Source organism: Strigops habroptila, chromosome 6 (assembly GCF_004027225.2).
Source record: "Strigops habroptila isolate Jane chromosome 6, bStrHab1.2.pri, whole genome shotgun sequence".
Lineage (NCBI taxonomy): Eukaryota > Metazoa > Chordata > Aves > Psittaciformes > Psittacidae > Strigops > Strigops habroptila.
In genome coordinates this window covers 3,050,372-3,071,430 of record NC_044282.2, presented here as the reverse complement: position 1 = coordinate 3,071,430, position 21,059 = coordinate 3,050,372, and the positions used below count along the sequence as shown (strand labels likewise).

Genomic DNA, 21,059 nt, shown 5'->3' with positions numbered 1-21,059 from the left:
TTTAGACACTAGAGAAGCAAGTAAAAACAAAATGTTTGTAACACAATTTTTTGGATTCACATATAGTTTGAGGAAGTCTTATGAGGATTTCTACATCTGCAAGATTTCAGTACAACAGTTGTTTATCTGTAGATATGATATAGTGCAAGGTGTTTATCTCGTCGTCTTAGTTGTGGTGACCAGTGTATGTCATATGATAAAAGTAACACAATCTTACTATTTTTTGATCAAACTTGTATGCAGTTTCTCACAGCAGCCACAGATGATTAAGAAGTACAACTGGGATATTCATCTGAGTTTCTTGGTCCTTCTACACTAGTGTTGTGGTTTAAGTAGACTGAAAGCCTTCAAGCGACAATACTTTTACATAGGTTTCTGCTGCTTTGTGCTTTTTCTCAGGCCTTGCTTCAAAACTGCAATGTTGCCTTTCCAAAAGGTTTTTGTACTGCAAGGTACAAGGTAACAGGAAAGCCTAGACAGTGCAGAGAGAAGTGGTTATCTGTTCTTCTGGTTTACTAGCCTCTTCTCCAAAATTCAAATTTGAAATACTAAGTTCAGTTATCCCTACTCATGCTGCTGTTGTCTTTTGGATAATATGACAAATCCATATTGTAAGAAGATCCTAAGAAGACATAGAAGTTTTCTTCTACTATCAGTGCTATGCACTCTTCTTTACAATAAAAGTTTAGCAACCAAGTTATGTGATGAGTATGCCAAACAGGACTTCAGTAAAGGTGATCTAAGTGCCTGGCATGATTGACAACCAAAAAATGGACAAACACCAGTTATTCCTTGTAAGTCACTTACATACCTCTTGGGTTTTCAAATAAAAGCATTCTAATCAGCTGTCAGGGCAGGAACCAGTGCAGGAAATTATCTCTGTAACGTATAGGACCTGAGACAAATTGTTTTGCGCAGTCCTTGCTTTTTGCAAACTGTCTGGACAGTAGATTGCAGGACTGGTCCTCTCACCTTATCTTCCAGATATTCCAGCGCTTTTCTACCAATCCAACCTGACTGTTCAGGCATACAGTTGTAGAGCAGCAGCTGAATACAGAATGTCTTGGCATCCTTGGAATAGGGAAAATAGTGTTATAAACCATATGAGACAAAGGCAGGTGCTCGAGGACCTGATTTATTCTTCATCCTTTTGGAAAGAAGAGGAAAAAACATTTTCTGCTTCTGAATTGGTTGGCTCTTGAAAATTAATAAACCTGTTGTTATCCACTCAGCTGCTGGGTGACCTGTTTTTATTGTACTCTGATGTGCAATAAAATGAAAAAAGGCGATACTGTGAAGGAAAACTCAAAGCCTTATTTGAATGCATAACCAAGTTTGTTTACTTTGAAAGAACAATAACAATGTAATGAATGTCTGGTGCAGCGTTAAGTACATCCTTGTCAAAATTTGATTTATGTGATCGTTTCTGGATGTTAACTCAACCATTGTTAACATAACCTCCGTCATTTTTATATTCATACTGCCTGTGGGCATGCACTAGTGCAGCTCTGTAAAAGAAATCTGAAAAAAACCTGGTAGCAGTTCCTAGTGCAGGAAACCTATTTATTTCCCTGAAATAACAGATCTCGGGGTATAGTGTGCCGTAGATCATGCTAAGGCGAGCAGATCTGTGTAACTGGAGGAACTTTGTTAGGTGAGAGAAGGCAACCATTGATTCCTGTAGCTTATTAACCTCTTGAGGGCCCTGTGCCGTATCCAGACATCATCCATGGCCTGATATAGTGTGTATATGTGATGTTGCTATCAAATTACCTAAAGAAAAATGCAATCACTTTTGCTGCCTGCTAAAACACACCAGGAGATACGCTGTGAGCTCAGGCTGCCTTGTGTGTTTGGAGGTAGAAGTTAAGCTTTGTGAGGAATGCTTACACAAATGCTTCTGTAAATGTGTATTTAATTCATACAATATGTGTATGTAATTCATACAATAAATTTGTTCAGTATACAAAGAAGGGTTTCTCCAACCGCTGTGCTAGGCAGTAACTCCACAGGATATCAGAATGGGCATCTTTGAAGAGATACAGATGATGCTTTTTTTAGGTTAACAAAAAATTCAGAAGTTGCCACAATGATTAAAGATAAACACAGTTCTCAAGGGAAGTTTTATGGGTATAAGCAAAAGACATTTTTGTTTGTCTTTCGTGTTCATTTCAAAATTGAACATAATTACTAAATCCTTCCCATGCGAGCCTTGCAGCTTGTGTTCTTTAACTAGGATAATACAGCATAAGTTTTAGTACCCATAGTTCCATAGCTGAAATTCTGTGATATCTGCAATGATATTTTTATTCATTTACTTGTAATACAATTTAACCTAATGAGAAGTAGCAATCAATAACTATTTATGTTTCAAAGTCACTGTAGGACTTACATCAGGTGTTGTCACTGAAGTTTTATATTTACAATTGAAGTTGAAATTTACAGTTGTCAGTAAGGAAGTGGTATGTTCAGCGTATTACTATAAGTCATTCACATAAACCCTTAATTTCATCTTAAAAATGCATCTTGATTTTGTGTCAGCTGGTGGATCACGTGCTAGGAATGGCTCTTGGCTGCTGGGAGATTCAGGTGCGACTGTTGAGCTAAGGACAGAATTTGAGCATTCATTCTCAGCTGTTTCACCCTTTGTTCTTCTTTTTAACCGTCCTTTTTCTCTCAACTTCATATGGCCATGCTTTTCTTTTGTGTTTAACACTGATCTTGGGAGGGGAAAGAGAAAATGCTGATGAGATTATAATAGTTTGGGGTGTGTTGTGCTCAGAGAGGGGCAGAATCTTAGTCCACTTTTATGCAAGACACCATCGTAATAAGGTTCATTATTGTGGATGTAATAATCTGTTATGAGTCATAGCAATCATCTGACAAATCCTATGATTCATAGACAAATCAATTATTACTGAAATGACCCAAAGGATGCAATTTTAACATGATACCCTTTAAGTCAACATCCAGAGTTTGCATGTGGATAGTCTGCAGTGCAGGATTCAGGCTGTTCTATCAGGAGCCCAATATGGAAAATATGTCTCCTGTCATTCTTTATCAGTCTTATGAACTTCTTCCCTTATGAATGAAAATAGAGGACAATAGATTATTGTGAGTAATCGGTTTTGCATTATATATTGTAATACAGTACTCAGCTGAAGCAGCAAGTCATGTTTCAGATGTGATGTCTGCCAATGATTAAATTTGAGATCCATGACAACCTTATGGAGCACTGTGACAAAGCAGTGGCAACAAGTTTGATGGTTCAATTCAGAAAATATGTTTCACAATAAGAAATTATTTATTTCAACCTGATGTGTTCGTGGTTTGGTAAGCATTTGTGCTACTGAAGTGATCTAGTAACCGAAAGGATAAAATGACCACTTCATAATCGGGTACTTGTTGGGCCCTGGGCCAAACCTTCACCTTCAGATCACCCCACAGCAACTCTGCATGTGAGTTCTAAAGAGAGTTTAGGGGAGTGTAGGTGGTAATTTCAGTCCTCTGGCTTTAACTGAAAAAACCCCAAATATTAACTTAGATAAAAATCAGTTGGAGCAACTATTCATTTCCAACGTACAAAAGGGAAGTTTTCCGTACTTTAAAATTTAAACCTGTTACCTGAAAGCAGTGACAGTTTGGGGGCAAAGATGGAATTAGGAAAGTTGGAAAGTCAAGAAACAGCTGACACAAGTTTAAAAAGTTAATTCATTTTAAGAGTGTTTTGTTAACCAGGAATTAAGCTGAATGCTAGCCATTTCTTAGCGGCACTATATAAAAATGCAAAGAAATGTGAAAACAAGCCTACCGGTTCCTCCACATGCTGCTGTCACTGGGTAACTGTTAGCACCTATGTTAGTCACTCCTTCAATGGGCCATGAAATTGTTCCAGCTTTTAAAATGTGTGAGAGAATTAAGGCAGGTGCTGGCACATCATAAATGAAACTTTTAACCTTCAGGCTGGTACAGTAGTGACATTGTTACTGTTCGCATTCTTGAAAACACATGGCTTGTCAAGTTGCAATAAAATTATTTCGTGCTTTTGTATTATTAAAACTCAGTGGCGTCTTTGGGCTGCCCACGAGAGGTGTGAGACTTGCAGGCGTAAGAAAATATATTAATTGCTGACACTCGGTATGTAAATGTGTATTTATTTTGTTGTTACTGACTTCGTGTTGCTCAGTAGCTGTTGGGTTACCTAAGGAAGAGATTTGCTGCAGAAGGTGCTCACATCTGCTGTTGGAGAAGTCAAATACTGAACCATCTATGGTCCAAAAAAACTCTTAATGACTTCTCTGAAAAATCTCTCAGAATAATAATACTCATAAAACCAGCATACAAAGTCAAGCCTGATTTCACAGCAGAACAAAGGCTCAGCATTTTTTCATAAAAGGGAATAGCGGAATATAAAGAGTCATCTTAAGTCTGTGGGTATTTTTCCTGAGCTCTTATTTAAACCTGAAATCCAACGAATTGCTATGCAGCTTCTTACCTCAAGCAATCATTACTGTTCTCTCAAAGGAGCGCTTAATCTTCAGTTTCTTACAAGGTTCCTCTTACAGATAAAACTGTGTTGAATCTTACTACCTTCAGACAACTGTCCAGTTTCTGTCCTCCCTTTTTCCAAAACTTGTACCAGACTGTGAAATAAAAACATCACAACTGTATGTGAGGTTCTGTTAAAAGTTCAGATGAAATTATCTAAGTTTATTGTCAGTTTTAGGAAGCCTGCATATTTTTCTTGCTAACAGTAAGGTAATTTAATTACTCTAATTACTGATTTAATCACTGTATAAAAACTGCCTTGGTTTTTGTGCCACATTTAGCCCTATATGAAAATCTCCTAATACAGCATTAAGGAATTAGAATTATCCTGGTACTGAGTGAAAAGAACATATTCTCTTGTGTAATCAGAAATGCATGTATTGCCTGAATTTTATTTTCTTAATTTATAATTTGCCTTTATACGTGGGAAGGACAGCAGACAGTATGATAGGATTATTAACCTATTCTTGCTTCTTTCTTTCCATTTTCTCATTTTCCAAACGTGGGTCTTTCTTACATTTGTGCTTTCATACTGTATTTTGACATCTTTTCTGGTGTCACTTTTTTGGTTTTATATCGAAGATCACCTTGTATGCTAGTGCTATGCAATTTTAATATGTTCCAGTGACAGTCCTGTGAGGTAGCAAGGTAATGCTATTTTCAATTGTATAGCTAGGTAACAGAGGCACAGAAGAGTAAGAGCAGCTTTTCCATACCTGACTCTGCCTAGTCATTTAGGGTCCCTGTAGACATCTAGAGTTAGGTGATATATCACCCCCCAGATATATCTGACTTAGCCCAGACCACATTAAAGACTGTGACAGGCAGTGTACTGAATTCAGATCTTCGAGGCCCACGTTAGTACTTTTCCTTATTGGAACATACTTCCTTTCTGAAATAAACATGTGTATTATGCTGAAATACAGGGATTTGAATACTGCTTCTTCATGTGGATTGGCAAGAAGCATGAACTTTATGATTTTTGCATTGCTATTTTAAAGTTTTTGCTATTATTTCTCTCATTAAATAATTGAGAATGTCATCCTTCATCTTGGGTTTTCATGGTTTTGGTACTGCTTGCTTCTCACAGATTCTACACTCTCAGGGGAAATTGGCACGAAGAAAAAAGTGAAAAGACTGTTAAGTTTCCAGAGGTATTTCCATGCATCCCGGTTACTGCGTGGAATTGTACCGCAAGCCTCTCTGTACCTACTGGATGAGGACTACCTTGGGCAAGCAAGGGTAAGACAGGTTTCCACATCTCCATTTCTTTTAATAATATTCCAGAGAGTGCTGGGTTTGTTTCAGTCTTCAGATAAACAGATGTATGGCTGATCTTTCTTAAATGACCCACGTTCCACATTACTTGCCTGCCTCACAGCAAACAGACTGTCCATTCCTCTTTTATGGTTACAGCTTTAAAGACTTAGTCTCAAAGCAACAAGAAAATGTCTAAATCTGTTCAGCGTTTTTAGATTCTGTCAACTGAAATTATAATCTGGATTTATTAAAGGGTGAAGGATCCCTGGCTGAGTTACTGATTTAAGTGAGGGCAGCCTTGACACAGGATTTAGTTCATCTGCTTGAAACAAGACAGCTGTCTCTCAGCTGGTATGGACCAGCTATTAGGCAACCCAGAATAGCTCTCCGTAATGGCAAAGACTAGGAAATAAGGAGCATTCACTGTAAAAAACTTGGTGATAATCAAAATACAGTTCTCTTATTTTGCAGCTCTCGTACTTGCTTTGGATGGTATTTTCTAACAAAACTTGCACAATTGATGGCACTGGGATTGTGTGCCTATGCAATTCTTACTCTCTGCAAGAGATTACATGTCAGGTGTTAAAAAGTAATTAAGAATCCAGAACTGGTTGGAATATAGACTAAGCAATGGGAATGAATGCACATTTCATTCACACATATGGCATTGTAGGTCATACAGTTAGTCCAGACTCAGTCTCTTGACTGAACTGATGTAGCTCTGAAAACACTCTATATGGTGATAATGATGGATTCTTATGCATGGCTGAGTGGGCTTCATGGAAACACTTTATCTAAGTTTATAAAAGCTATTCCTCTGTATTGGTTTGTTTAGCAAAATGTAATTCATATTCACTGTGTGAGAGCTAAGATTGTGTTTTATTGTAATAAAAACCTAAGAGAATTTGTACTGAATTGATCTGAGGACATGAAAAAACAATAAAAAAGCTGTGCAGTAAAAGAGAATATTTTCATAATATTTTGTTTTATTTTATTCCATGTTTTAGGCTCCATTTAGAAGGTATTTTTAGTGTCAAGTTCAAAACCTGCTCAGTTAGAAGTGCAAATGATATGCTTTTTTATGCAGTAGAGGTAAACTTGATTCCTGATGCCTGATATTTCAAATACATCTCTATAGCTTTCCTGAATAAAAGTTGTGAGCAGCAGCAACCAATCCTGTGATTGAGGAATGTGAAATAATAATTTAAATCTGCTTTACAGTTTGACATAGCAGTCATTTGCCCTTTCCTATTTGTTTTTTCTAGCATATGCTGTCCAAAGTGGGAATGTGGGATTTTGACATTTTCTTGTTTGACCGCTTGACAAATGGTAAGTAATTTTCAAAAATGTTTTGTTTTAGCATCTCTCATATGTGACTATTCTAAAAATCCATAATTAATGAATTGCTAAACATTTCCAGTTTAGATTACTGAAGAGAAGTTACACATAATCACCTTCTCTTCAGATCATATCCTTGAACATTTTCAGGCTTTTCCTGAACTATAGGATAATGTTTAGAGTGTGGCTTTGTATTTATCTGATCTTCTGCATTTGTTATGGTCACCTTTTAAAGGAGGTGTTTCAGTTTCCTTTACCTGGGAAATTCCAAAAGTACTTTAAACATACCTGTTGAATACATTGGTTGATAACTCCAGATGTCCATAATCAGCAAATGTGACCTTAAGGCATCTAGAGACAAGAACAGTATTCCACCACTACAGCCATACCATCAAATCTTGTTTATATACAGGAGTAATTTATATAAGCTATTTTTGAGTAGCTTTATATTGACATTTTTGAGTGTGTTACCACTAAGGTGACAGGAGCGGCTAATAGGAAATTACCATGATTTTTAGTCTTGCTTGTTTTGTAACTACATTTTAAGGGAATCTAATAGTTGTTCCTCTCTGCTTTTAGGAAACAGTCTCGTAACACTGCTTTGTCACCTCTTCAATGTGCATGGACTTATTCACCATTTCCAGTTAGACATGGTTACATTGCACAGGTTTTTAGGTAAGTGCTCAACCTCAAAGCCATCTTTAAGTGCAGATTACACCTTAAGCAGGGCATCAAAGGCGGCACTGGCTTGGTCTCTGTATCTATGTAAAATCATGATGTTCTTGCAAATGTTTCAGTAAAACATTTGTGTGATATATATTAACACACAATTTACAGGCACTCAGGTTCTTGGTTCAGTACCTATTAAGTCAATGGAGGGACTTCAAAAGGCTCTGCACTGAGCTGAAGCATCCCACAACCACAGTTGCACTGGTGTTTTAAAAAAAAGTATGCTAGGCAGAGATGTGGCCGGGCAAGTAGGCCCACACAGACAGACAGACAGAGAGCGCAGAACCTACCCGTGCACAGTATAATTGTGGTGCAGTGTAATTATGTTAGTGACTAATAGACCACTGAGACCCAGGGCAGTTAAAAGCTTATGTGCAAAATTTAACAAATTATATCAAGCTGTCTGCACTGAATAGTGTTGATGAAAGCCCCTGCTGCTGTTACTGCCAACCGAAACGTTAGCCCCATGCTGTCAGTGAACCAAAAGAAGAAATTGGCCAAAATCAGTTACTTTTTGCATCATGTTTTGAATGCAGCTGAATGCTGGTTTGTTAGGCTGTGAGGCGGAGTTTCCAAGGCAGGGTCTCTTCTTTAAGACTGCCTAATTGTCGCTTCTGGAAAGCATTCCACCGGTGTGGAGACAGACAAAATCTCCCTGCTGTTTGTCACTCCTGTGGGCAGCCGTGAAGTGGACACTCAGATAATTAGAGCTAGTGGTACTCAGGATTTAAAGGATTACCCACTGTAACTTCAGATGCCTGTGGAGATGGAAAAAAAACTGAAGGCTGGGATGTTCTTTGGCGTTCTCTGTGCTGGTGACGAGTGTCATGGGAAATTTGCCCATTACCTTTCTCTTGATTAATTTGATAGCGTCTAGGAGAGTGCTTTGCGCAAGATCACCTGCAGCTTCCAGTGTTCATGTTCTCTTGCCCTAAGACCACCTAATGGTGCAGGTACTGCCCCAAGGAACACATGAGTGGGAAACACACACCTCGATGATTTTCTGTACAAGTGAAAGCTGAGAGTTAAAAGATTGGTGCCTCTGGTCCAGCTGGACCAGTTCCAGCACTGCAAACCAAAATATGAGTGAGTGGTGTTTCAAAATGAACACATAGATGTAACTAAAATTATCACAGGATTTTGCTCCGAATACTCCAATGCTGTATCTTTTGATTCTCTGCCTGGAGGATGTAGGAATGCCTTTGACTGTAGTTAGTCACTCAAATAACAAATGATGCCAGGATGTCAGGGCCTCACCTCCTGCTGCTGTAAAATAGGTGGTACTGCCTTAATGACATATTACTCCCTTATGACACCAGCCTAAATAATTACACTCCATTGTGGATGAATTTGCCTCTCTTCCTTATTTATCTTACTCCTGAATGAGAGCCTTCACTAGGGTAAGAAAGAGTTGATTTATTAACTAGACCCAGTATATCCCCTTGGGCCTCACAAATCCTTTCATGCATTTTTTCTCTAAAGATATCCCAATAAGAGCACCAGTCTAAGTAAGCTACAGCTATTTGAAGAAACTCCTTAGGCAGTTGACTGCAAAACCTCAAATTGTGTTTTAAATCCAGTTCCCACTTGTGGCCGTGGTATTCAGACAAAAGGATCTTTGTTTTCTGTTTTGGTTCCCAGTTATGGTTCAAGAAGATTACCATAGCCAAAACCCATACCACAATGCTGTCCATGCTGCTGATGTCACACAAGCTATGCACTGCTATCTGAGGGAGCCCAAGGTAATGACAAGCTTTCATGCTTATGTTGCTTTCAGATAATTCTCAGTTTTTTTCCCCAGGATTGGGGAAAAAAAAAAAAAAGAGCTATTTTTAGATAGCAGAAAATGATTGCAGGCTTGAAGTCAGCAACAGCTCAATAGCAGAGTCAGCTACAGACTGCAGACATTCCAGACAAGCTACTAGAGTCACTTTGCCTCATGCAGGTGATGTATCAAACTGATGTTGAATGAGCTGCCATGACCATGTGTACCAGCCCCCCACCAGTGGCTGCAGTCTTCCCATCAAAGCCAGCAGAAGGCAACGCATGCCTGTGCCTCAGTCACCTCAGGGCATAAGCCTCTCACATCAGTATTTCAAAATACCAAATTGGGCAGGGCAACACCAGAAAAGGAGACAGCGGTCCCTTTGACTACGTCTGTTGCAAGGGTGTCCTCTGCATGAGTGAAGAGCAGTTTCTGGCTGCTGCAGCAAGCCCTCACAACATGAGGGTGTGACATTGCTTCATGTGTTACTGGAAGGCGCTATAATACTGTAATGCTGAGCCACAGTATAAGAATATAGCTAATTTTTCCTGGCTTGACTTAAGTGAAAGGAAGTTCTGCTAGAATTAGCAGATTGTTAGGCCAGAATATAATAATGGTGAGGACAGGAGCAGGCTCCAGCTTTCTTGTATTTCCATCTCCTGCAAAATCTGCAAGTGCCTTCTGTCAAGAAGTGTGGAGGACAGCCAACATCCAGATCTGTACCACACTGCGTTTCATTTCTCATCTCAGGATGCTGTACTCTCTACAGACTCATCAGGCTGGTAATAACTACATCACCTTGAGAAACAGAAAATGCCAAGACTTCCTTTTTTTCTTCTCCCCCAATGATAACAAAATTTGCTTCTGAATGATAAGCGGTATAGAAGAAAAAAATCTGGGCAGGTTTTCAAACGTGGATGTCTGCAGCTAGAAAATTACATTATGTTCCAATAAAATACTTATATTTGAACTGGAGTTGCTAACAGCCAAGTTTGAAATTTCAAAAGTTTATAAACTGCACTTTACAACACAGTGCTGCACTAGAAAAATGAAGCCTGATGTATTGCTGGTACTACTAAACACTGTGTGAGGCAGAGCTCTTATCATGTATGCTAACATATGCCAACCTGCTAGAATACTTACTTTTTTAAACTGAAGCTTTTAGACTATGCTCAAGCACTTCTATAACAACAATCCCTATAATGCCATGAATGACAAGGAGATAAGAAATACAAACTGTAATAAAATATGAGTAATCTAGTCTGATATCTTTAGAGATGTTTGTTCAACAGTCACCTTTAAAATGTTGTTCACAAAATTTATTAAATATTTGACATTTGTGTACAAAAGCCTACAAAACTGAGCAATGCCTTGATGTCAGCTGATTGGCTTATTTGCCAAAAGGGAAAAAAAGGTGTTTGCTGTTCATGTTCTTGTTGTGATTAATGTGTGTGATTCAGCTTGCCAACTTCCTCACCCCATCGGACATCATGCTCGGGCTGCTGGCTGCTGCAGCCCATGACGTGGATCATCCGGGGGTCAACCAACCCTTTCTGATTAAAACTAAACACCACCTCGCCAGCCTGTACCAGGTAAAACTGCTCATCAAGTTGATAATATGTAAAATGGTGTCAAGGAGAGTCTAAGCAATTTGCAGTGAACTTTAATGCCAAAATCTGGGGGGGGGGAGGGATGTTGATCAAATCAACCTGCACTTCAGAACCTGGACAATTTCAGTTAAGCTCCTCACTGGGTGTCCTTCTTACAGCAGAGCTGATACACATGAGAAAGAAGGTAGAAATGTCAGATTTTGTTGAAGATGTTTAAGCCAAGTTGGTTGCCTAGCTTATTTCTGCTGTAGATCCTCGGGGGTAAGGAACTGTGGGTAAGAGATTTAAAATCATAGTGAGACAATTTGTATTTCATCTTCCTTCAGTGAGCAAGTAAGCAGCAGGCATGTTCTAAATTGGCGTTGCATCAAAAGAAACTTGCTTCATGTGGCTCTAGTAAAATTAAACACTTAATGAATGCTGCAATTTAAAAAAAAAAAGAAAAGAAAAAAGAAGATAGAGGAAACCAAAATAAAAATTGTAGCTGTTGACACTAACGTGCCTGGAGATATAAAGAAAGAACTTAAAAACAGACACCAAGTCACACCACAGGCTGTCTAGACCAGTATCCTGTTTCTAACAGCAGCCAGTAAAAGATCTCAGAGAGAAACACAGGCCTGGGATAAGTATAGATTGGTATATCCTTCACCTGGTATATATCCTCCCAGCTCTGGCAAACACGGGTAGAAGACTTCCTGCAAGAAAAACTGAGACCCTCTTGCTCAGTAACTACCAATGAACCCATCCTGCCCTGATTTTTGTGGTCCTTTTTGAGTATATTTGTAGTTCTGGCCTATGGCAATCACTGTAGCTCTGGATTTTATCTACAGCTGTCCTATGTGTATAATCTTTGCGTGCATGTATACATTACTATGTATGCACATCTCTATTCTATACGTTACACTTACATATACATGCTGGAGCAATGCCATAAATCATTTTGGTTGTACTGATTGTAATTCATAGCTGATAAATGGAGGTGGTATTGATTTCTAGCCTTTGGAAGAGTCAGCTTCATCCTTTGTAACAGGGTGTCGGAAACAGGGTATCCCAAGTTTAAAATGAGTCTAACTGAAGACTCGCTAATAGTTATGTATCTTTTTACACATACTTAGGAAATTGAGAGTTTGCTGTGGTGTGCTTACTGCTTGAAAAGAGATTCTCTCTTGTTTTTCCCTACTCAAGCAACATTTGGGTTTTCCATAAGAAATGCAGCTATCCTGCCCTGAGATAAGGGAGTGGGCTATACAATGGGAGCCCCAGCCGGGGCACAGTGGTGCTCAGACACTTAAAACTTTGTGACTTGTCACAAGCTGATGAAGCTTATGAATTCATACCTATATGTGTCTGGTGCATTTTGCTCCAGTCTTTTCTAAGTGTCAGGCCAGCTGAGTGGGGAGGGAGAAAAGCCAGGGGCTAAGCCAGGGGACTTTGGCAAGGTTATGTTAAGGTTCTGCAGAAGAGGAGTGGGTAGAACCGTTCCACAAAACCCTGGTCCTCTGAAAATGTATAAACAACTCCTCTCAAATTAATAGTGGGAAACACTAATACATAATTCGGATGAAAATTCAGACTATTGTGAAAGAAATGTAGCTAAAATATTAGTATCTTGGAAGGGTGGTTTCTGCTTAGCTAACTGGGCTTGAATATACTTTCAAATGTTGGTTAGAAAGGCAGTGACAATACAGAAAATGCAATCTTTCAACAGCTAAGTATCCTGTTTAGGGACGTTCACTGGTAAGTTTGACTTATTTTATACGAAATTGATCCCAGATTGTTTCTGAAGATTTTAGTAGTATGCAGTAACTGGATGCCAGTAAAAATAACAATGCTGGAAAAAGTTCAGCTGAAAATGTTTGTAGTCAAAAATTTAGATTCAGTGAATAATCTTTAAAACAATAAATTATATTCTTCTCAATATTAGTGCTTTAACATGTGCTTGAAACAGAAACAAAAAAGTTCTAGCATTTTTGGTTTTTAAGTAGCAGAGCCACAGAACTGCTGGGACTAATCAGAAAAATGATCAAACAAAAGTAAGTAAGTTTAAACATAGCTGGCAGACTTCTGTCACTGAGACAGTAGTAACTGAGACTAAGGGTTATCTGTTTATGGTGTCTCTTTGCTTGTGATTGTTTGTACATTTAAATTAGAACTTTACATTTACATCTGGGAAAAAAAGTTTTGCAAAACGAGGTGTCATGGTTTAAGCCCAGCTGGTAACTCAGCACCACGCAGCCTCTTGCTCAGCCTCTTCTTGTCCCCCCACCACCAGGCAGGATGGGGAGGAGAATTGAAGGAGTGTAAACCCCACAGGTTGAGATAAGAACAGTGCAATAACTAAAATATAATATAAAACTACTACTACTACTAATAATAATAATGGTAAGGGAAATAACAAGGGGAGAGAATATAAAACTAAAAAGGGAAGGGAAAAGAACACAACAAACACAAGTGATGCACAATACAATTGCTCACCACTTGCCGACCGATACCCAGCCCGACCTGAGCAGCAATCTGGGCCTTCCGGGTAACTCCCCCCAGTTTCTATACTGGGCATGATGTATGTGGTATGGAATACCCCTTTGGCTAGTTTGGGCCAGGTGTCCTGTCTCTGCTTCCTCCCGGCTTCTTGTGCCCCTCCTCAGTGGCAGAGCATGAGACTGAAAAGTCCTTGATCGGAGTAAGCATTACTTAGAAACAGCTAAAACGTCGGTGTGTTATCAGCACTGTTCTCAGACTAAAGCCAAAACACACCACTGCACTAGCTACTAGGAAGGAGTTGGAAACCTTCTGAAGTGCTTTATGAGGAGAATCATGTTTCAGGAACCAAGGGGTTCAGAACTTTCAATATTTATTTTCAAACTAACAGGCATTTTCTTGAATAAGACAATTTTCACAAGAGTCCATTGTATGTGAGGTACCGTAATTTTCCACAGACATAAAAGTGCCTTATTCAGGTCTCCAGCATTACAAAGACAGTTGAGAGTTTAGTAGGTGACAGTAGGGATCTGGAGGTCACTTATTTCTCCTGTGAGAAACACAATAGCATTCCTTGATATGAGATGCAGACTTTGCTTCTAACTTTCATTGGCCATTAAAATGAAAAATAAAAGTTTTATTCTTGCTTGATAAGCATTGTCTTAGGTCTCTGTAGTCTTAAAATTAAAATTTGTTTTGGGCATTTGCAGTCTTCCTTAAAAGCACCATTTCTAATTAAAGTATCATTTTCAGGGATTTAACATTGTGTAGCTAATCCAACTGCTCAGTGACTAAGAATAGATGACCAGATTGAAAGAAATTTAGATTCCCTTCCACTCCGAATTGAAATGGAAGTCTTCTCTGCACCTAGAAAATGGAAAGTCTTCTCTTCAAATTATTAGTCTTTTCCAAATATGTCAAGTGCGGTGGTTTGAGTGGCTCAGGGAAAAGCACAGATTGGAGATTATGTGATGGTCTAAGTAAAAAAACCCAACATTTTTTCATCACAGTCCTGAAGCCTTGTGTTACACCAGTCCAGTAGTTTTAAGCAGTAGATGTGACAGAGGCTTACTAGCATGCAGCCTTTAAAACGAACTTGAGCTACGCAGTTTAAAAAGAAAATAAAAGTATGGGGTAGCAGAGCCGGGAACCCCAATCTGCAGGCTGGCACATAGACTTTTCCCTGTATGGGTTATCTCCCCACCAGCCTAGGCAATCAGTTAGCTCATAGCAATTAGTCTTAATAAGGCAGTAGAGTGTTCCTAGGTGGAATAGTTGACTCTGCTAATTATTGGCAGCAGCTCCAGGGATTCTGGCTGCTTGCATTTAAGAGGGAGTCATATGATTTCATGCTCAGTTGTTGCTTGTTAACTGACCTTTCATTTTCTCTCCTCCACTAGACAGTGCAGCAGCTTCAGTTTAAGTTCTCCCTGTAGCAGCAGGCAAAGAGCAGAAACTTATAGAATTTGAAATACTCTGAGATGGATACCTGAGTTTGCTTTTTCTTTTGAGTAATTATTAGTTGGATGCAAGAAACTTCTTGGATACCTACACACTCAGCCCTGTTCTGGCTGGCCTTCAGCATGGCCAAAGAGCAACTGCATCCATGAAAGGCAATTCCCTGGTGGAGGCAGGTGCTGCTGAAGCATTCCCTCCTAGCAAGGAACACTGCCGTGCTGGACAGGACGTGGGGGCACAGAGTGCTCTGAGGGGCATCTCCCAGTTGGGATGTTTCAAGGGTGCAGTGAGACTGGGGCATTACCCTCTATAGATGCACACAGGCACTGTCTTAAACAAATGTAAGGCTTCCCAAAAACCAAAGCTGACAGTCAGGCAGAATATGTCTAATTTACATTAGTGTAGGAAGATGGTAGGTAGCCTGTGGGCTTAGGGTGACTGTTGGGAGCAGGATTCAGCTCCACTGGGGAGGTGAAAGAAGCAAAAAAATTGTTATGTCTTATTACATTCTCTTATTTTTCTTGGTCAGAGTGTAGGGTTGCAAAAGTCCACCCTGATGTACTTAGGCAAAAAGAGAAGAGGGATATTTAAGTTGGCTGATGAACAAAATTGCTGTCAAAAGTAATTTAGATACTGCACAGCTGATCCTGAGTTCTGAGTCTGTCAGCTCTTCCAAGGAGAAGGACTTAATCTTTGAGTGTTTGGAAAGTTTTGAGGTTGGTTTTGTTTTTTCCCCCAGTATCCATGATTTCTGGTAGGGAAACAAACAAAACAAAACAAACAAAACCCAAACACACACACAAAGAAAGGCAACGTATCAGTGACGGTATGAAATCAAAAGCAACGGAACGTACTCCAGAAAATATCGTGATAAGAAATCATAGAATCATAGAATCATAGAATAGTTAGGGTTGGAAAGGACCTTAAGATCATCTAGTTCCAACCCCCCTGCCATGGGCAGGGACACCTCGCACTAAACCATGTGGCCCAAGGCTCTGTCCAACCTGGCCTTGAACACCGCCAGGGATGGATCAGTCCAATTTGTTCTCTCGCCTTGGTCTCTCTTTTGCGCTAATTTTGAGCATGAAATTTCAAGAAAAATACTGACAAGATGATCAAAATCCAGATTGGATCTTGGTTGCTGGCAGTTGTTTAGTGTTCCAGCAGTCACCAGATCTGACCGAATTACAAAGGAGGATGGGAAAGCCTTAAGGAGAAAATACCATTCAGTCCTTCTTAGAGAAGTGGAAGCTGTGCATCACGTCCAACAGGAAAGGCAGTACTACCACAGCTACACCGCAGCACTGTGGGACTCTGCAGAAGGGAGCCAGACATTAACAGCGGCCAGAGAGAGGGATTCTGACTCTAGTTTCCCAGCTGGCAGGGACAGGGTGGAGTCCTTTCTCTGCTACCTGCCCAAAAGGTTTGATTGTGTTTGGGGTTTTGTTAATCCAGTGCTTATCTACCGCAAAAGCCATGAACTGCCCAAAACAAGGATCAGATGCCACAACTCCCCTGAGAGTATCCCTGTTGCTGGGTGACAGTGGTCTCGCTCACCCTGGGCGCATTGTGGATCTCTGAGGACTCTGCCATTCACTGGAGGGGTCTTCCACTGGGCCATGTCTCTGCAGCAAGCAGATGCTTTTGTGAATTACAATTGTGTTAGGGGTTTTGGAACAAGTGATGTTTCTGAGGCGTTCAGTGGTAGAAAGTATTCTGTGAACTTAATGCGTGATGATTGGTAAATGCATTGTGTGTTGGGATAGTAATATAAAGTCATCAGACACAAGATACCCAATTTGTTGTAATTTACAGACAACCTAGAAAGCTGGGTTTCTGTTCCTTAGGAATTTTTTCCGACCTAACTTTGGTTCCACTTAGTTGGAGGCAAACAAACAAAAAGGACTCAAAATTTATTGCAGACTAAGCTGCTGAAGCCTGCAGATGCTCAGTGATACTGATACTCTTCTTGCTTTCACTGAGCAGCTGCAGACAGCTTCCAGTTCCCTGATTCCAACGGAAATTTGGCAGTTCAGTTTTCTTTTTCTTGTCCACTCTGCATACAAACTCTAGAAGCTGAGAAGTCAACCTGGGATCAGCAGGAGGTAAAAATATGATTTTGCACTTCAATTAGTTTGTTAATAAATCTGTTAGAATGCAAGCTACCTCCCACTCAGATGAGATTAGCTCCTCTGTTCACAGCAGGACTCAAAAACTGGACTCTAGGGCTGACTTCAGCTAGGAAACCTGGAAGCACAGGGTCCTTAACTATAGAAATCCAGACCAGTTCCTCAAGTCCAAAAGGTGGCTAAAAAGCACACATTTTAGGCTCACGTTCAGCACTTCCAACCAGCTCTAGGCATTGTGTGATACAGCAAATCTGTATCTGTACCATGGACATCTGCCTAATCCTTGAATTTATTCATTTTACTCCTCCACAGAACGTTTCAGTTCTAGAAAATCATCACTGGCGGTCTACGATAGGCATGCTTCGAGAGTCACGGCTCCTCGCCCATCTGCCCAAGGAGGTGATGTAAGTGTCCACTGGAGGAATTGCATCACTGAAACTAGCCCGTGGCTTCCTTTACTCTTCTTAGAAGGACACTGGCAGAGGCCCAGGCTTCAGAGTAGGCTGAACTTCCTACCCTCTCTCGGTGCCAGTAAGAAATCCTGAGACAAGGTTATACACCAGCAGTATTTTCTAAGACCTTGCCACTTCTGCAGCACAGGAATTGCCACTGTCAGGGCGAGGAACACTGGGAGTCACAGCAGGAATGGACCTTTTCAGGCCCACTGTTGGTGTTTTTCATTTTACTTAGCACGAACCAATTACGGAAAGATTTAGGGATTAAAAAACATGAAATAGAAAACCAAAGCAGTTGGTCGAGTAGCATCAGGACTGCTCAGGACTTCCACACCTGACTGAGGAGGTGTGCTTCAGTCTTCGCCATCTTTTCAAGTGAAGCAAAAAAAGAAAAGCAGCAGCATGTGCACCTTGCCCAGGTTGATGCTAACTTTTTACCTGCTGGTTTTGTGCAGTGTTAGGAGTAGAGATTGAGCCAGTGAACAACCTGCAATACTAAATTCTAATCACAGGTGACCTTAATGAGAATATAGACAAGCAATAAGCTCCGTATCCCTCCAGAAATTCTTTGCACCAAACCAACAACTTCAGTCGTACTTTAAAGGACTTCAGTCTAGTCCTTCACGACTTCAACTGCAACTTCAAAGCTGCAGTATTCACCACCTAGCTCTGAGCAGCTGAGATGTGACCATTTTTCTAGGTGCATTATGCTGTTGTTCTGGTTTTGTTGGTTTTTTTTTTTTTTTTTGTGGTTTGGGTTTGTTTGGGTTTTTTTTCACTTTTCTAGCACTTTTCAGAAGCTTTTAGAACCACCTATGCCAGCAGGAATTTTTCTATTACTTCTGAGCCCATTTAGGCAGCTAGATCAGTCATACCCTGCAAACCCCAGCAGAGACTGACCAAACAGATGAGACTGGATCCGTAAAGAAAGAGAAGTTTTATGCTAGCTCTGATTTGTAGCAGATTGTTTTGAGCTATTAAGGTTCAGTGGCTTGGTGGTTGAAGGGGCTCATTTTCCTTAATTGCAGACAGGACATCGAGCGGCAGTTGGGCTCCCTGATCTTGGCAACAGACATCAACAGGCAGAATGAGTTTCTGATCCGTCTGAAATCTCACCTTGACAATCAGGATTTGAGGCTGGAGGATGCTCAAGACAGACATTTTATGCTTCAGGTAATGTCAAAAAAATATTTTTCCACTCTTGTTTTTTATTGATTTCTCAAGTCACAGTATCTCCTAGTACGTGTTAGAATAGCGATACAATAGTGTGTCTGGACATCAGCATCTCCTTATGTATCACCATAAACACTTTTCTTCTGCCACGTAGCATGTCAGGCAAGCATAAGGCGCCTTTAGTACTTCCTTATGTAATTTCCTTCCGTTAAAAAGCTGTGCACGCGCAGATAAAGGAGAGTGTCAATTGCTGGGAAACGAAGATAAGCTATTAATTATTTTATTTCCAGACCACTGTTTCTCTTGCCAGATAATGCTTCAATCATATTCTCTCTTCTGCAGACACCACTTCACTGGTGTTATTTGCTGGCACTGTGCAGGAGAGCCCCCTTCCTTGTCGGTGTTCTTTCCAAGACAGCCTGACACCACATGCCCAACCCTGTTCCTGGGATGGATGCTTGGAAGCTGCCTCTGCAGAGACAGCTGTTGCCATGGCAGCAGGTGCTTCTCCAGTGGATCTACCTAGCTGATGAAGAAACCACGCTTTATTCAGAAATCAGATAGATTCAGGCTGGTTCTTCCAGTTAAGCCGTGGTCATTAACGGGCTCTTCAGAATAAATCTCTACCTATTAAAGCATTATCTTGTCTAAAACAGCTGCATATACATGCTTCTCTGGAGAAAAAACATTAATTTCACTCTTAAATACATAAAGGAGTTTAAGTAATCATTATCATTTATAAAACAAACATCTACATGTTTGTCAAGGTTACAGGCAAGGTGCCAACTGCAAGAAAAAAAGTGCTGATCTGTTAATTCTTCCACCTCCAGCAGCGTGGGAAATGTAGTAATCTGCTCGCCTGTCCTCCATCAAACATGGTCTTCTGTCAGATTTCTGCATGGACTATGCAGGGCAGGATAATGGGCGTATTTCTGGACACATTAGGCAAGAAAGCTGTGCAAATGCCAAATGCAGAGGTATTACAGATCTCAACTATGGCAGAAAGTTTCTTATGTGCTTTCTTGAAGATAGAAACTAGGGCACAGACATGGTGAGATTCACTTATTGAGTGGATTAGTTGTGGAAGAAGAAAAAAAAGAATCCAAAAATGTTGATTGATCAGGATAAATTAAAGAATGTTTGGAAGGTCCTTGTGACAGTAAAGGTCCTAATGACAGCAACATTAAGGCTAATCAGTTTAATCCAGAGAAAAAAGTGACTTGGAGACTTCCCTCCTCCAGTTTTCAGGTCTGAATTTCTACAGGAGATATTTCTTACGTTTTCCTCTCGGGTGCCAGAATGATTTCTGACCTCTGTCAGGGTAACCGACTGTGTTCAATGTCTGAAGAAATGAGGCACATGACATCTTGTTCTTAAGCAGTAAGACAGACTATTACATGGTTTACTTTTCTGAAGCAGTTACTTGATTTTAAAAACCTCTTGCCCTCCTGTACTCATTCCCCTGCAAAGCACTTAAAAGTACTAGTTAACTAAGTGAAACCAAGCCAGGGGCAGTGCAGAGAGCCCTGTGCTTCGTTTTGTAAACAGAAATATGCAGACATTAAGATGAAGTGTAACTGAAGTGAGATGCAAGGTCACTCACTGAGACCACAGAGAAATGATGCCCAAATACACCAGCTTGGCTCTTCCCTCCCTTGTCATCAGCCATAGGTACTGAGCCAGGCAGTCAGCAGGAGCCAGCCTGAGGCTTTTGTTGGCTTATTCCTTGCAAGGAATATCCAGAACACTTTGCAGCCTTGGAATGTGGCCCTCCTCTTGTTCTCACTACAGTAAAGCAGAGGGCTGAATGAAAGTTTTGTTTGCGGCTTAAACAAACGCTTTTTCCTCAAAAGGCATATTTGGGTGAGGCTGAGTCTCTACAAGGTGATCTTAACCCTTCCCAACATCGCTGGTGAGGCCTGGGAGTTTCATGACTGCAAATTGACTGCTGAGGCACTGCTGGACAATAACATCTTTCCTCACCGCTAATCTGTCTTCTTCACTTTCAGATTGCGCTCAAGTGCGCTGACATTTGCAACCCTTGCCGGCTCTGGGATCTGAGCAAACAGTGGAGCGAGCGGGTCTGCGAAGAGTTTTACCGGCAAGGTCAGCCCCT

The 21,059-nt window shown here is 40.4% G+C and overlaps 1 protein-coding gene across 1 annotated transcript in view; it reads left to right on the top strand.

Moving 5' to 3' along the window:
* Window positions 1-21,057, top strand: part of PDE7B (phosphodiesterase 7B) — a gene marked incomplete at its 3' end in the record, with an annotated part of 163,219 nt that extends 142,162 nt beyond the window's left edge. The window contains exons 5-12 of the mRNA XM_030490277.1: window positions 5,639-5,790; window positions 7,074-7,137; window positions 7,726-7,821; window positions 9,517-9,617; window positions 11,101-11,232; window positions 17,628-17,719; window positions 18,799-18,943; window positions 20,953-21,057. Coding sequence (XP_030346137.1) covers window positions 5,639-5,790; window positions 7,074-7,137; window positions 7,726-7,821; window positions 9,517-9,617; window positions 11,101-11,232; window positions 17,628-17,719; window positions 18,799-18,943; window positions 20,953-21,057 — 887 coding nt within the window. The remainder of the gene's footprint in view (window positions 1-5,638; window positions 5,791-7,073; window positions 7,138-7,725; window positions 7,822-9,516; window positions 9,618-11,100; window positions 11,233-17,627; window positions 17,720-18,798; window positions 18,944-20,952) is intronic.
* Between the last annotated feature and the right edge of the window lie 2 nt (window positions 21,058-21,059).